At 40.2% G+C, this 14,182-nt stretch overlaps 1 protein-coding gene across 5 annotated transcripts in view; it reads left to right on the top strand.

Annotated features, from left to right (window-relative positions):
- MED23 (mediator complex subunit 23) overlaps nucleotides 1–14,182 on the top strand; it is a 507,528-nt gene that overhangs the window by 165,983 nt on the left and 327,363 nt on the right. For all 5 annotated transcript variants that reach the window (XR_010858539.2, XM_067136121.2, XM_067136122.2 and 2 more), the window contains exon 7: nucleotides 7,183–7,269. Coding sequence is in view for 4 of the 5 variants with exons in the window: in XM_067136121.2 (XP_066992222.1) it covers nucleotides 7,183–7,269 (87 nt within the window). In the remaining variant the exon portion in view is untranslated. The remainder of the gene's footprint in view (nucleotides 1–7,182; nucleotides 7,270–14,182) is intronic.

The raw sequence follows: 14,182 nt of genomic DNA, 5'->3' as shown, positions 1-14,182 counted from the left end.
GCCAGTCCCTGCTATGAATGGTGTGAAAATGTTGCTCATAGGGTCAGTTGGTGGATGCATTTCAGTGGGCTTGGCAGACTGATATGTAATAGCAATGTCTTGCTCAGTGAGGAAAGCAACGGGAAACTACCTCACTCCTCATTTCCCTAGTACGCCTCTTAAGTGATGCCTAGGCCATCTATGACAGCTGATGGCAGAGCTGTTGAGGATCCAACCAGCCTTAGGGCTGAAGAATGAACATAAAAAATAGGCTAACTATAAGTAGATCCATTTCTCTCTCATTTCACTACCCATTAAACCATCCACATTGTTTTTAATTTATTTTAAATTTACGTTGTATTTAAGAAAAACAAGGTACCTGTTTAGAATGTTCTTAAAAAGATAAATACTTAGTGAATCACCTAAGCAATGTAAAACAGCTGATGATGTTCTAAAAAGGAACGAAACATGTACTGTGTATGATTAATTGATTTGCTAAAATGCAAATATAAGTATAAAAAAGGTGGAAGATTTTTTATTGTTATTAAGTCTTTGGAGAGACCTTAACGAAGACCGTACAGGTATCTAGGATCTTGCCTACAGACTGATGGTAGGATACGTGATGAAGTGCAAAGTAGGATAAAGGCAGCATGGATGAAATGGGGGGAAGTCACAGGCGTACTCTGCAACAGAAGGATGCCAGTACATCTGAAGCCCAAAATATACCACATGATAGTACGTCCTGTTGCTTTATACGCAGTTGAATGTCGACCAGCTGACAAAGCTACAGAGCGCCAATTACACACCATGGAAACGCGTATGCTTCTTTGGTTGATGGGCATCACACTCCTGCATCATGTCAAAAACACCACCATCCACCAGCAAATGGGCGTTGTACCAATCACTTAGAAGGCACGGGAAAAACGTCTCCAATAGTATGGTCACGTCCTGCGTGCTTCATCTGGAACAGTTACCAATTTCACCCACGCCTTTGAAATTAATGGGTAACAACCACGCAAACGTCCAAAGCAGCACTGGCATGACACAGTGAATGCGGAAATGAAGACTCTGGACTTAAAGATCACACGATGCCCAAGACCATGCAAAATGGCGAGTCATGATTAGAACAGCGGGAAAACGATAGGAAGAAGAAGAAATGTATACTTGTATGGAAATTCTGTTCAAAAATTATAAAGAAAATATTCTGGAAAATGGTCCTCAAACCAGTGGCACAATCAGGATTGATGATGAGGATTTGAAGAACACCACAGAGTTCAAATACTTCGTATCTCGAACAGTTTCATCCGGCACGTGGCATTTTGACAAGAAGTGGTTTGTTCAGTACCTCTCTACCAGATAGAGCACAGACCTTCGACAAGGAAAGAGGGACGCAATGGAGATGAAATAGCTGCAGTGGTCGCTATGATAGCGTATATCAAGGATTTGAAGTAGCTCTGATGGTGGAGAAAGCAAGAGAAACCTGATTCTAGTGGAATGGTCACATCATTCTGTGGCGAAGCCGGTGTTCCAACTCGTCGATCCTGTGGTAAACCACTAGAGAGGTGGATGGACAACGTGTACAGTGTAGCTCTTAACTGTCAACTCCACTACAGATCTCTGGTACTGTAAAACGAAACAGAATTGATGCGCAGGCAGCATAGTTGGCATCAAATCAAAATGCCTGCACACAGTAGCTGAGGCCCATATGGTTGTTATTATTATTATTATCCCACTGGTGTCCGGCTGGCCATTTTTGTTCTGTACTTAACATCTCTTCAACACGTACATGTACGTAACACGACCTAATACGTTGAAAGTCCGTTTCGATTATTATTATTATTATTATTATTATTATTATTATTATCATCATCATCATCATCATCATCATCATCATCATCATCATCATCTATATATATAAAATAAGAGTTTTGTCTGTACAATGCTCAGAATTTAAAAAGGATGGTATTTCTATATCGGTCATGTTCATAGCAGCAAGGAAATGCACTTTTTAATTTTCCGTAATTTCTGTCTGTCTGTATGTATGTATGTATGTATGTATGCATGCATGCATGTATGTATGTACACGCATCACGAGAAAACGACTCATGAGAATTTAATGAAAATTGGTATGTAGTGTCCGGGAATAAGCCGCTACAATCTTGGCCATAAATAATCTTATTCACGCTGAATGTGTAACGTTCCAGACGTCACAGTGTAATTATGTTAATTTTATTATGTGTAATTAATTCAGGAATTTAACGTCATGATATTTATCTTGGTATGTAATTTTATTATAATTCATGTTTAATCATTTGCTCACTATCATTTCATTACTTTGTAACTACGACTTGTAAACGAGGGCTGAATATCCTAATATTCACTTAGATTCTTGCGACATTCGTTTAAATTTAACTTGCAGTAGATTTCCTCTATCTTGCCACATCACCGAGGAAGAAGGAAGGACAAATTTAAACATCAAATTCTGGGAAAAGCGAGCACGTGTTCAAGCGTTGTAACGACAGCTACCGTATTTCGACCAGAATAATTCAAACTGATCACCGCCTATATTTTCAAAGGAGCGTCATGTTGCCATGGATACTGAGTGAAAGGGCTAATAGAAGAACAGTTGATATCTTGGTTGGGACCCATCAACTCTAATATCTGGAGTGGGGAGAGACGTGTCAACTGATTGGACCACGTGTAGCGACCTGTAATTAGAGCCAGAGAAGGTTATAAAAGGGCGTGTTGGAGCTCTTGGCATCATTCTGCATTCGTTATTATTAATCTTCTTGATTCTTCGATCTTGTATTTCGCTGTAGGTCTGAGAACTTGTCTTATGGTTGTTGTACCATAGTGGACTAGTGTGATAGTTTGTCACTTCTACATTAATTACTTCGTTACCACGACGTGGTACTTAGGAATTTCTGAATGAGGGGTGTATAGCCACTCTCATCAGGAAGTACGTACAGCTCGGCTACTAGACCGGTTTGTACCAGTCTAAGACAATAGGTAGTATTAAACTAGATAGAAATGAAACTTCAGGGCACATTTTCAGTAAAGTTGGAAGGATTATTAATTGAGTATCCTCTCCACATAACCCAAGGAGGTTTTTCTAACTATGACTTAGGGCTCATCTCCAATATATGGGATAGAGCATAATAGGGAGTGTTAGTGTCGAAGCCATCTTCCAATTAGTGGTCGGTGCACTTAGCAAGGCAGGAATGGTACTTAGCTGCAGATGAAGATATCTCAAAGACGACCGGTGATGTTCCAGCAACAAGGATGGAAGCTTTCCAAGGACCAGCAGAACAAGACTACATGGTGAGCAAGCGAGTTTAAAATATTGCAAGTTTTCGCGAAGTAGAGTCATTCAACTTTTTGTTAAATTCATTTCCTATTTTAAATTCAGTTCTCGTTAAACCGTCGTCATTTATATTCAATATAATAAATAGTATTTTTCTAGTTCACTTTAATCAATCTGCCTTAATTAGCCTTTTGATTTCTAATTCTCCTGCTTAATGATTAGTGCACTATCACCCCACCCCTGTGATAAGAGTCCGTCCAAGCTTGATTAAATATTTTTATCTTTAAGTCATCAACTTAAAGATTGGCGCCCTTAGCTTGCATGGTTGCATTTCTCGTTCAATGATTGTTCTCAAAGAGGGGAAGTCACAAATGGAATGGTAGTTTAGGGAAGGCCTAAAATTTAATTCTCAAATATTTATGTTATTAGTGGTCCTATCTTAATGAAAATCGGTGTGCAAAGTCGGAAAATAAGTCGCTACAATCTAGGCTATAAATAATCTTATTCACGCTGAGTGGAATGGTAGTTTAGGGGAAGGTCTAAAATTTAATTCTCAAATATTTGTGTTATTAGTGGTCCTATCGACAAATACTACATTACTAAAGTTATACATTATTAAATTTCCTATCATTTATGTCTTATACATTTTTACCGTATGGGCTATGATAATAGAGATATTCATGAATTTGGATTTTCGTTGCTAAATCCATATCAGCACTGAGTCACGAGAAAATGGGTGAAGAGAATTTAATGAATATCATCATGTAAAGTCGGGGAATAAGGAACTACGGTTACGCTATAAATAATTTCGTATGACGCCCTAATATCACAGAGTCTAGAGAAAACTAAATATGAAGGCCTACAATACGCAAAGCTTATAACATTGAACAACAATAACATTACATTGACCATTGTTTGTTGGATGTGCTTTGTGCCTTCTGTTGACAGTTGTGTCCGATAGATGGAATTACTGCTGTATACCAAGGTTTTTTAATTTGCTTTACGTCACACCGACACAGATAGGTATTATGGTGACGATGGGATAAGAAAGGGCTAGAAGTGAAAAGGAAGCGGCCCTGGTGTTAATTACGGTACAGCCCCAGCATTTGCCTGGTGTGAAAATGGGAGACCACGTCAAACCATCTTCAGGGCTGTCAACAGTGGTTTTTGAACCCACTACTTCCCAAATGCAAACTCACTGCTGCGCGCCCCTAACCATACGGCTAACTCGCCCAGTCGTACCGAGTACAACAGCCTGCCTGAATATTGGCGGGAAGTAGCTGGGGAGTTAGATAACTTTCTTCTTTAGCATGCCATTCCTCTGGTTCTTAAATTTTCTGATACTACTTGTACGTTAACACACTGGTTCATCACTGCATTCGAGCTGTTCAATCCCTACTCTTAGGCACTGATTGGAATGAGCAGTGTGTATATTTAACGAACGGAACAGTGGCAGAGGAGTGTTCACGGCTGTCTGCGGCCTGGTCATTCCAGCATTGGAACTTTGAACTGTTAGATGGGCATTGTAGTACTGTTCGTTAAAAGTGAGAAAATGTGCAGTTTTTATTTGAGCGAGTATTTTGTATGATAACATTGCTTTTAATCCCTACTTTCCTACTGACAAAAGCCTCCGTGGTTCAGATGACAGCCCGCCGGCCTCTCACCACTGGGTTCCGTGGTTCAAATTCTGGTCACTCGATGTGAGATTTGTGTTGGACAAAGTGGAGGCGGGACAGGTTTTTCTCCGGGTACTCCGGTTTTCCCTGTCATATTTCATTCCAGCAACACTCTCCAATATCATCTGTCATTCATTAATCATTGCCCCAGAGGAGTGCGACAGGCTTCGGCAGCGGGAACAATTCCTATCCTCGCCGCTGTACGGGGGCTTCATTCATTCCATTCCTGGCCCGGTTAAGTGACTGGAAACAGGCTGTGGATTTTCATTCCTACTGACGTTTTTGTAATGGCCTAAGTTAACCGCAGTCTTTCTGAGATTCCCATAGCGAAGCACTAGTACATCAGATGAATTTCAACATCTGGCCAGGTTCACCCTGGTATGGAAATGGAGTAGACCCTCTAGGCAGCGGCTCAATGCCGAGAGTTAGGCTGCAAAAAATAACCCAACTCCCTTACAGGGGCCAACGTCTTAGGGTGGATGAGCCCTTGTAGGTGGGTAATGGTCCCTCAGTAGAGGAAATGCTACTGAAAATCCTATTAGAGGTAGCATCTCTACTACCAAAGGCATCTGTTCTCCATGTTAGGGGTGGACTCACTTCCTGCTGGCATAAGCTCTAAACTGCCTGAGGTCAGGCTGTGGCGACAGGCCGGTCAGTAAATCCTGTCACAACCAAATGGATCGGTATTTGCCACTGCCACTTTTAATGAATTGTAGGGCATACCCCTCCCCGCCGATAACATGTGCTGGTACCACCCAACCAGCGTGAGAAATGAGCAAGAGCTACAGACTGTCTGATGCAGTCGGCTAAAGGAGCTAGTCGGAAGAAAGAAGGCGTCAGTGCACTTCGCCACACTCAATATTGGGACTGACTGGCCGAAGTCGAGATCTTGTCGAGATTCTCAAACGCCATCATGTGGATATTGGTTGCATACAGGAGACAAAGTGGAAGGGCCAGAAATTCCGTGATATTGGTGAGGGTTATAAGCTAATTTATCATGAGCACGTGGCAGACCCAAGCAACGATGACAGGACACTATCAACAAAGACATGAGAATCTGCAACATTCATCCAGCTGATGTCCAGGATTGACTCAAGATTCTAGAAGTGGACCTTGCTCCAGAGGGACAGCACTAAGTTTACTGTTATTAATATTGCTAGCAAAGCAAGCTGACAAGAATACTGACATTATTTTAATGACCTTCGCTGAGTTTTCAATATTTCTCCATCTCTGTTATAGCCTTGTGGGAAAATGGATGGGTGGATTTTAATGAAACTTGGTATTTCAAGATAAAGTCGAGTAGGATCTTAAGTATAAGATGTCCAAAAAATTTCACCAGGAGGGGATGTTTCAGAAGAGACCAGAAGCATAAAACTTGGCAAACCTCTCTTGCGATTGGATTTACACAAAAATAGCTCATGGCGAAATTCTGTTCTCTACCTTTTTCCATTACAGTGAAAAATAAAGGGGAAGTTTAAGTCCAAGAGCCGGTAACTGTAAAGAGAGTTGCTATGGAGATCGTTCTGACAACATACACCTGTCAGTATTTTAAAAATATTAACCTGATACTCTTTTATACCAGATCAGCAGTAATGAAACGATAGAAACTGTAACGGCCACAGAGAACAAGGAAACTAGTATGTCACGACAAGCCAGTGACAGAGGGACAGTGTTAGGGGTGCAGATACACGGGTATCAACAGCGGATACTACAGCTAGTCTTCATAATAAATTTAGAAACATTTAATTCCAATGATTTCACCTTGGAAAAATCTCCTAAAATATATATTTATTACATAGTAACACATCCTCAATTTAGAGGTTGCCTAAAAGACAAAGTATACTTAATACCAATTGATATTGTGTAACAGAGAAAAATACATAGAAGTTTATTGAGTGTTAAAGCATATCACCGAAGGTGGTTTCTTAAAATACTAATTGATGATTTCAAGGCAGAAAGTCCAATATCAATACTCAAGGATTTTGGCTGGTGGAATGCCATGCAAAACTCAACGAATTTTCTAGATATCGTTCCCCTACTCCCGATTAGCAAGCCCGTGACTGTGATTTTTACTATCCTCATATGACTAACAAAAATACTTTGTGTTGAAATTAATAGAGAAAATATGTGACTGCAAATTTCCTTGATTCCACTATGAGTTTACCAGAGTAAGGGTCTGTTTTCTATTTGATTTATGCAATATATGTACATTTCATGTTGTAGCTTGCTGGACGAGACTTGAGAAGAGGGAGAGACCATCTGATGTGGGTTCTTCTGCAGTTTATTTCTGGGAGCATTCAAAGGAATCCTGTAAGTGTAATAATAATAATAATAATAATAATAATAATAATAATAATAATAATAATAATAATAATGGTGGAATGCCTTGCAAAACTCAACGAATTTTCTAGATATCGTTCCCCTATCATCATCATTGCATAACAAGGTGAGTTGCATGTTCTGAAGTATGTACTGATGTTCCTGAGACCAGCTCCTGGGTAACTAACAGGCAAAAGCTTCTAACTAGACCAGTGCCCTAAAAATGTTCAGCAACATCTCAGTGAGCTGCTTATCAGCTCAATACAACATTAAATAAAGGCAGCACTAGCTGTAGACATCATCACCACCACCATCGTCATCCTCATCATCAGTATTTCCTGTTTCAGCTCCAGCCAGGTCAGGACGTTAAGGGCACCTTTCTTTCTGCTCCTCAACTGTATTCAAATGCAGGTTCCTTCTTAATATTGATTGAGCCCAATCTCCTTAATCTCCATCATTTGCTTCATATCCTTTCATCCTCTAACGTATCAAGACCATCTCAGTTTTCTCTCCATTATGTTGGAAAGCTTTTTTGCTTCTGTTTCCTTCCTATCATTCTCATTTCTTACCCTATTCTTTCTTGTCTTTCCTATTGTACTTTTAAAATATTTCATCTCGGTGGTCTGGATTTTACGCTCTTGTCAGTGTCCAGGTCTGTGCTGCAGGTGTCAGTATAACCTATGTTATTCATCACCTCTTTACACTTCCTTTGCCTGGTTCAAGTTCCTCTCACTCTGTCGTGTCTTCTTGTCCAATCTTTTATCAGTTCACATCCCAAGTACTAAGACCTAAAGTTTTTAAATTGTGAAGAGTATGAGGTGGTCCTTGGGTTGTCCTATAATAACTGTACTGAAAGAGTCAATATTGTTGCCATCAGACCCAACTCTGAGGTTTAAAAGAAGCCTAAACCAGGCTGAAGAGATTAACCATAAAAGAGACACTTGCCTACCGGCTCCCTACAGATCTTACAGTGTCTGAGACGACCAGTGAACAGTAGTGAGCCTACTATTTCGAAGCCAACATTCTTTTTTCTTTTTCTTGTCATGCCCAGTCTCCGAGACGTTGGCATCACCACATCTAATGCTTTTTGGTCTTCTGCAACATGGTACAGTTGTTCAGTGTTTTGTATGCCAGTCCATTCTTTAATATCGCTAAGACAAGATGTTCATCTTCTACCTCTTCCCCTTTGCCCTTTAAAACAAATTGTAGAACCTTGTATTTCTTGTCTTGAAGTATATGGCCCAAGTAGACTATGGTAACCAGTAGTTGTCTTTTACTGTGTGCCCGTTCAACATGTTCAGCCCAGGAGACTTTTTACATTTTTCTGTGTAGCCACATTTCAGAGGCTAACTGTGTTCTGTTTCAGAGTCTATGTCTCGATACCATGGAGCATAGTGCTGTGGAGCATCATTACATAACAAAGATTTCATTCTGTTAAATGTAGTTCGAGCTGTTTCTATGTTCATCTGTATTTCTAAATTGGGATCTAGGGCATCGGTAATCCTGCAACCAAGGTACTTAAACTTACTTACTTGTTGGTTAAATGCTGTTGAAGTTTTAAAGTAGCAGTGTTGTTCTTCATTTTTCTGAAAATCGTTAGTTTTGTTTTGTCAGCATCTTCACCAGCATCATTCAGCTTGTCTGGAATTAGCTGTAAGGATTACCATATCATCTGCATATTGTAGTGTACTTATTATTTCTCCACTGAAACACTTCCTAAAATACTAGTTTTCTTGAAAATTGCGTTGAAGTATAGGGACATTTCTGAATCTACTAGTGTTTTCTTGAAAATAGCATTGGAGTATAGGGACACCAAACATCCTTGGCTGACACCTTGATGAATATCCAGGTGATTTGTCACTCGATGACTCTTGACATCTTTGTCATCTATCGCAGTGCCATGTTACAGATTCATGAGTTCCCTAATGTCTGACTCCGTCAAATACTTTTTCATAGTCTATGAAGCAGGCATAAATATCTTTATATTTTTGCCATAGGGTAGGACTGTTAACCCAAAAGGTGCTTCACAAGTCCCAAAACCATTTCTAAATCCAAACCGTGTTTCTTCAATGTTTTCTTCACATTTCTTTCCTGTTCTACCATGAAATACAGTAGAAGCCATTATAGCGAGAATTCACAATGGCGAAAAATTTACTCGCTATAACAGATTATCGTCATATCTGATTTTGTGCAAATGTTAGGAAAAATCCAATACACATTAAAATCGATATGAAACGGCCATTGGTTTGTTCAAAACTTGCTACAGTATGGCTTGCTAGATCGTTATTTTTCGGAATCCAATACTACGTGAAAGTGTATGTTTAATTTCATTCTGAAAAAAATTTATAGTATCACTCCAGAGACCTCTGTGGCAAACGTTCCAGTTTTTTTCCTTCAAACAGCGTCACCTAACCTAACCCTATATGTACAGTGGAAACGTCTTTCAAGCGCACGTAGAGAAATGGTAACCTCCTCGCTACAAATTTACACGGGAATAGCTTTTCTGAAATTTACAGTAACTAGACGTGGGGAAATATAAACTATCCTCTGAATCTGTGATGTACTCTGTCATATCTTAGGTGTATCACATTCTTACTTAATATCAGTATTTAATAATAAAAATTAAGGGATCGTATATTTCAACCTTTATTTCTAACGAGTTAACAACTGCTATCAGCCATGTCATTTACACATTTATTACGAAAACGTGTTATCCTCTTTCATTTTGAATTTTCTTTTAGAGAACAGCAGTCGACGGGCATTACTAATAGACTCCGACCTCACCTTCGAATGCCGAGGAAAGAGCTTGCAGGTGTACATAACGAGAAAACGGTATGGTACCGATTGCATTTTGTGGCAAATGTGTCTGTTTGCTTATTCAGACAGTGTAACGTAACTTAACCGTACTGAAACATATCATATCGCCCCAGGGACTTTTATTTTCATATTTCGCAACACTGTGGACGCGTTATATTTGAAAGACCTTGTTTGCAAGGTGGTAAGCGAACGGTTTTGTTCTAGGCCGCACCCTGGAAGGGCGGCCGGTAGCCAGGTTTGAATCAGCCTGTGGTTTGAAAGTTTGAACGAGGCTGCGGGTGTGTCGCGGCGTCACCTAACGCGTGGTGAGTTTGAAGGGAGCCAATCGCGAGCTGTGAACGCGAGTCCTATGCACATGGGTTTGTTCCAAGAGAATTGCGCGGGATTGCTAACTTCGATCATCACAGTGCCGAACTGCTAGAAATATGGGAGAAATCTGATAAATAGCCCGTGCTCCACGGTTTGGATACGTCTTGTGAGGAGTAATTGAAGTTACACCTCTTTATCTGTTCATTTATCGCCTAATTTCAACCTATATATTTGTGTGGCTAGGCTCTAACGGTTGTGGGCTTTGTCTTGAGAAAGCGGTTGAAACCTCGAGCCATAGGCAGCAGAGCCACCCCCTCTTTTGAACGACACGGGTGGGTGATAAAACCAAGAGTGGCTTGGGGAAGCTTGGTGTTTCGTGAGTTGTCTGTGGTACAGAAGGTAGTCTCCACGCCAGTCGAGATCGCCATTTTTCTTTGTCCGATATCAAAGTGCTACAGTGACGTTATTTCTTTATGACTGCAATATGATTGTTATGCACATAGAAGCATACCCAGACTACATTAAAATGTATCGCCCTGGTGTGATTTACATTTAATAAATACCGGAGTGACAAGTCCGTATATGTGCATTTACCGCTACACGTGTGACGCTTCGCTCTTACGCCGAGTGCGGTAGGTACCACGGATGTGTTAGCGCGATAGACCAAAGGGACGATAGCTGTGCATACTGGCAAGATCGCGTGAACTGACTAGCTGTGATACACGCCAACATTTCGGGTCGGTTTCGCGAACGCGGAGAAAACGTGTGCGATCTTATCATAATTGCTCTTGCATACGGACTGATCCGGGGCGTATTCCATGATACTTCGATTCTGATCAAAGAATTATTTATATCCATTTAAGTGTGCTAAGCAATATCTGCTTAAATAGTGTGCGCGTATGCAATTGAGCAAGTGCAGTGTTAACCTATTTTCCATTCATTGTAGGAGTGATATCTGCAAGGACAATCATGGAAGCCACAAGTGTTATTCATATGTGTTGTGACGCCATCAAAGGTTGTATGATGGCTGAGTAATCTCCTGACGCAGCAGTTGTGCAGATGGTGTGAGGGCTGAAGACAACAAAGTTAAGTGGATATGTCAGATTTTTAAGCATGTGGATAACATTTGAGGTCAGCTCAGTTTCATCCAGTTTGAGTGTAATATGAACTTTATATATCAGCTTGCTAGAGCTGAGTCTTTATTTGTCTATTAAACAGTGGGAGATCCAGGGCAGAATGCATGCTAATGCCGTCATTTGTGTTTTGATTCATGGTTAGTTTAGTTATGGGAACAAGGGTTGTAAATAGGTAAAGTTAGGAGAGTGTGTGCATGAATTTATTTTATCTTTCAGAGCATTCCAAGGCGCATGTGTTAAGTGTAAGGCAGGAAGGTAGTTTCATCATCGAGGCCAGGCCGCCTTCTTATTGGGGGATAGTTATCAATAAAGACCAGTGTAGGCCTCTTCGATTTTATTTGTGCGCGATTTCAGGTACATATTCGCTGCCACAGGAACGCCACGACGTCGTCGTTGGGTAGTGAGATTCTTTTAATGAGCAGAGACGACAGGAGATCGGGGTGGAAAATAATGCGAGGGTTGAGAGAGGCTGAGATCGCCTGATATATGATGCGGAAGTCAGATAAGGATTTGAATGCCTGTGAACATGGCAATGAAGGGATGTTAGTAGGGACAGCTGCTTTATACAAGGATGGGCTTGGATATGCCCGTAGAGTAAAGAGACAGAGTCGAGAATCGAACTCCCGAGCTGCTAAGACGGAAGGCCATGTGTGACGTCTTCCTTGAGAGCGATTTTTGCGGTATATGTATTGAAAGGTGAAGAAGAGATGTTTCTGTTGTCATAGAAGATTTTATAAACGGGAGAAATAATTAGTTTACGTAATGAGGCGGCAGTATTTAAGAGAGAAACCTTCTTTTGTTGTGTGAGCAAGTCTGGCTGGGATAGCCGTGAAGGAAGCAATTATTTGCACCCCGCCAAGTGTAAGCTGCACCCCGTCTGCCTGGAGTCCTTTGCGAGGTAGTATGAATCGCGTTCCAGCTGTGTTCCGGTCCTATGAAAAGGGAAAGTTTCCACTTGTCCAAGGGGATGACCTGACAGCCCGGCGGGCCACTTGTGACCTGGAGATGAGGAAATGCTCTGACTGCATGTATATATTTTCTTTATATTGTGTTTGTGCTGTTATTTTACAGGAGTTGTGTTTGTTTATTTATGTACCTTGTATCGGAGTGCCTTGTCGTGTTTGTTGTCAGTGTGTTGTGTCTTGACGAATTAATCTTTGTTTCTTAAATTTAGCCCGGAGCTAATTTTCTCTGGTGGTATGCAGCTTCAGGCTGGTTGTTTGCGACAGATCGGATCTGTCAGTAGAATCTGTGTTATATATAAGTTAGGATCCCTGGATTTTCCCTTAGCATGATTAATAATTTTGCATATGTAAATAGGTGTATTATGGAATGAAACTGGTGTGACTTTCTCTTGTCGAAGCATAGCTTATGGGCGGTCGTAATCGAAATTCCCCTCGGGGAAATCGGCATATTCACTTGGTGGCGTTGCCTATAATTAACGATGTAGAACAGGCCAAGATTTAATATTTTGTTTGTATAATTTATTTGCTCGGTATTTGGACCGACCTATTTCAGTAATGTAATTTGTAGTTATTTCTAATGTGCACGGCACATTATGCTGTTATTATGACAGTTTGCGTCATGTTTTATTGTATTTTGTGGAATTTCGTTAGTATGAATATTAATTATGTGCTCTATTGAATAAATCCACTTTTACCCCTTTATCTGTCTCTTATTCACAACAAATGCAACTGTTTCCCATTCATATAACCATTGGTGATTATTTTTATAGAAGTTAGATTTAATTTTCGCCCATAGACCGAACGAAACCACGAAGCTCTACCGACTGAGTCTGGCATTGTGATATTGATGGATGGGAACGATTCAGTACTATACGTATCATGAAAACATATTCTAAGTTCCAGAAGAGAAATGATAACATTCTCGCTATAAATTTACATGGCCATAAGCCTCTTCGAGATTTAACCAGACACAAGAAAAAATAAACTAACCTCTGAAATCAGTGATGTGCTCTGCCATATCTTGAGCTGTATCCCATTCTTCTTAATTGCAGTATTTAGCATTAAAATTAAGCGATCATTTACTTCTGCTTTTATTTTTTAAGAGTTAACAACTGCTATCAAACATGTTATTTACACATTTATTACAAAAACACGTTATCCTCTTTCATTTCCATTTTTCTTTACAGAACAGAAGTCGACGAGTATTACTAATCAACTGTGACATTGTCTTTGAATGTCGATGAGACAGTTCGCTAGTGGACATAGCAAGGAAACGATACCGAAGATGATCGATCGCATGCAATATAATTGCTGGGTGCCATAAATGTCGGCAATGGAAAAAAATCGCACATGCTTAATCGCTCTTAATAACTGACACATCTGTGATAGGGTTCTTGTTGTAACCAAAAGATAATACACAGTTTAATATAGGAATTTTGAAGGGATGGACAAGAACTGTCATAACGGGGTTCTTGTTACAGTAAAATGCCATTATAACGAACGTCTGTTTAACCCATTTATGCCCGTAACTTTGTTTGCTAATTTTGATCATTTATGCTTATATTTTGTATATGAGACTCAAACATAACAATTAGTACAAATTTCACGTTATTGCGTATTCTGTATGGTGAAAATAGCATGGGTCGAAAACGACCCAGTGGGCAGGACCTCTTATGT

Source organism: Anabrus simplex, chromosome 1 (genome assembly GCF_040414725.1).
Source record: "Anabrus simplex isolate iqAnaSimp1 chromosome 1, ASM4041472v1, whole genome shotgun sequence".
Taxonomy (NCBI): Eukaryota; Metazoa; Arthropoda; class Insecta; order Orthoptera; family Tettigoniidae; genus Anabrus; species Anabrus simplex.
Note: the sequence above shows the minus strand (reverse complement) of the source record. Positions and strands in the feature narration are given on the sequence as shown.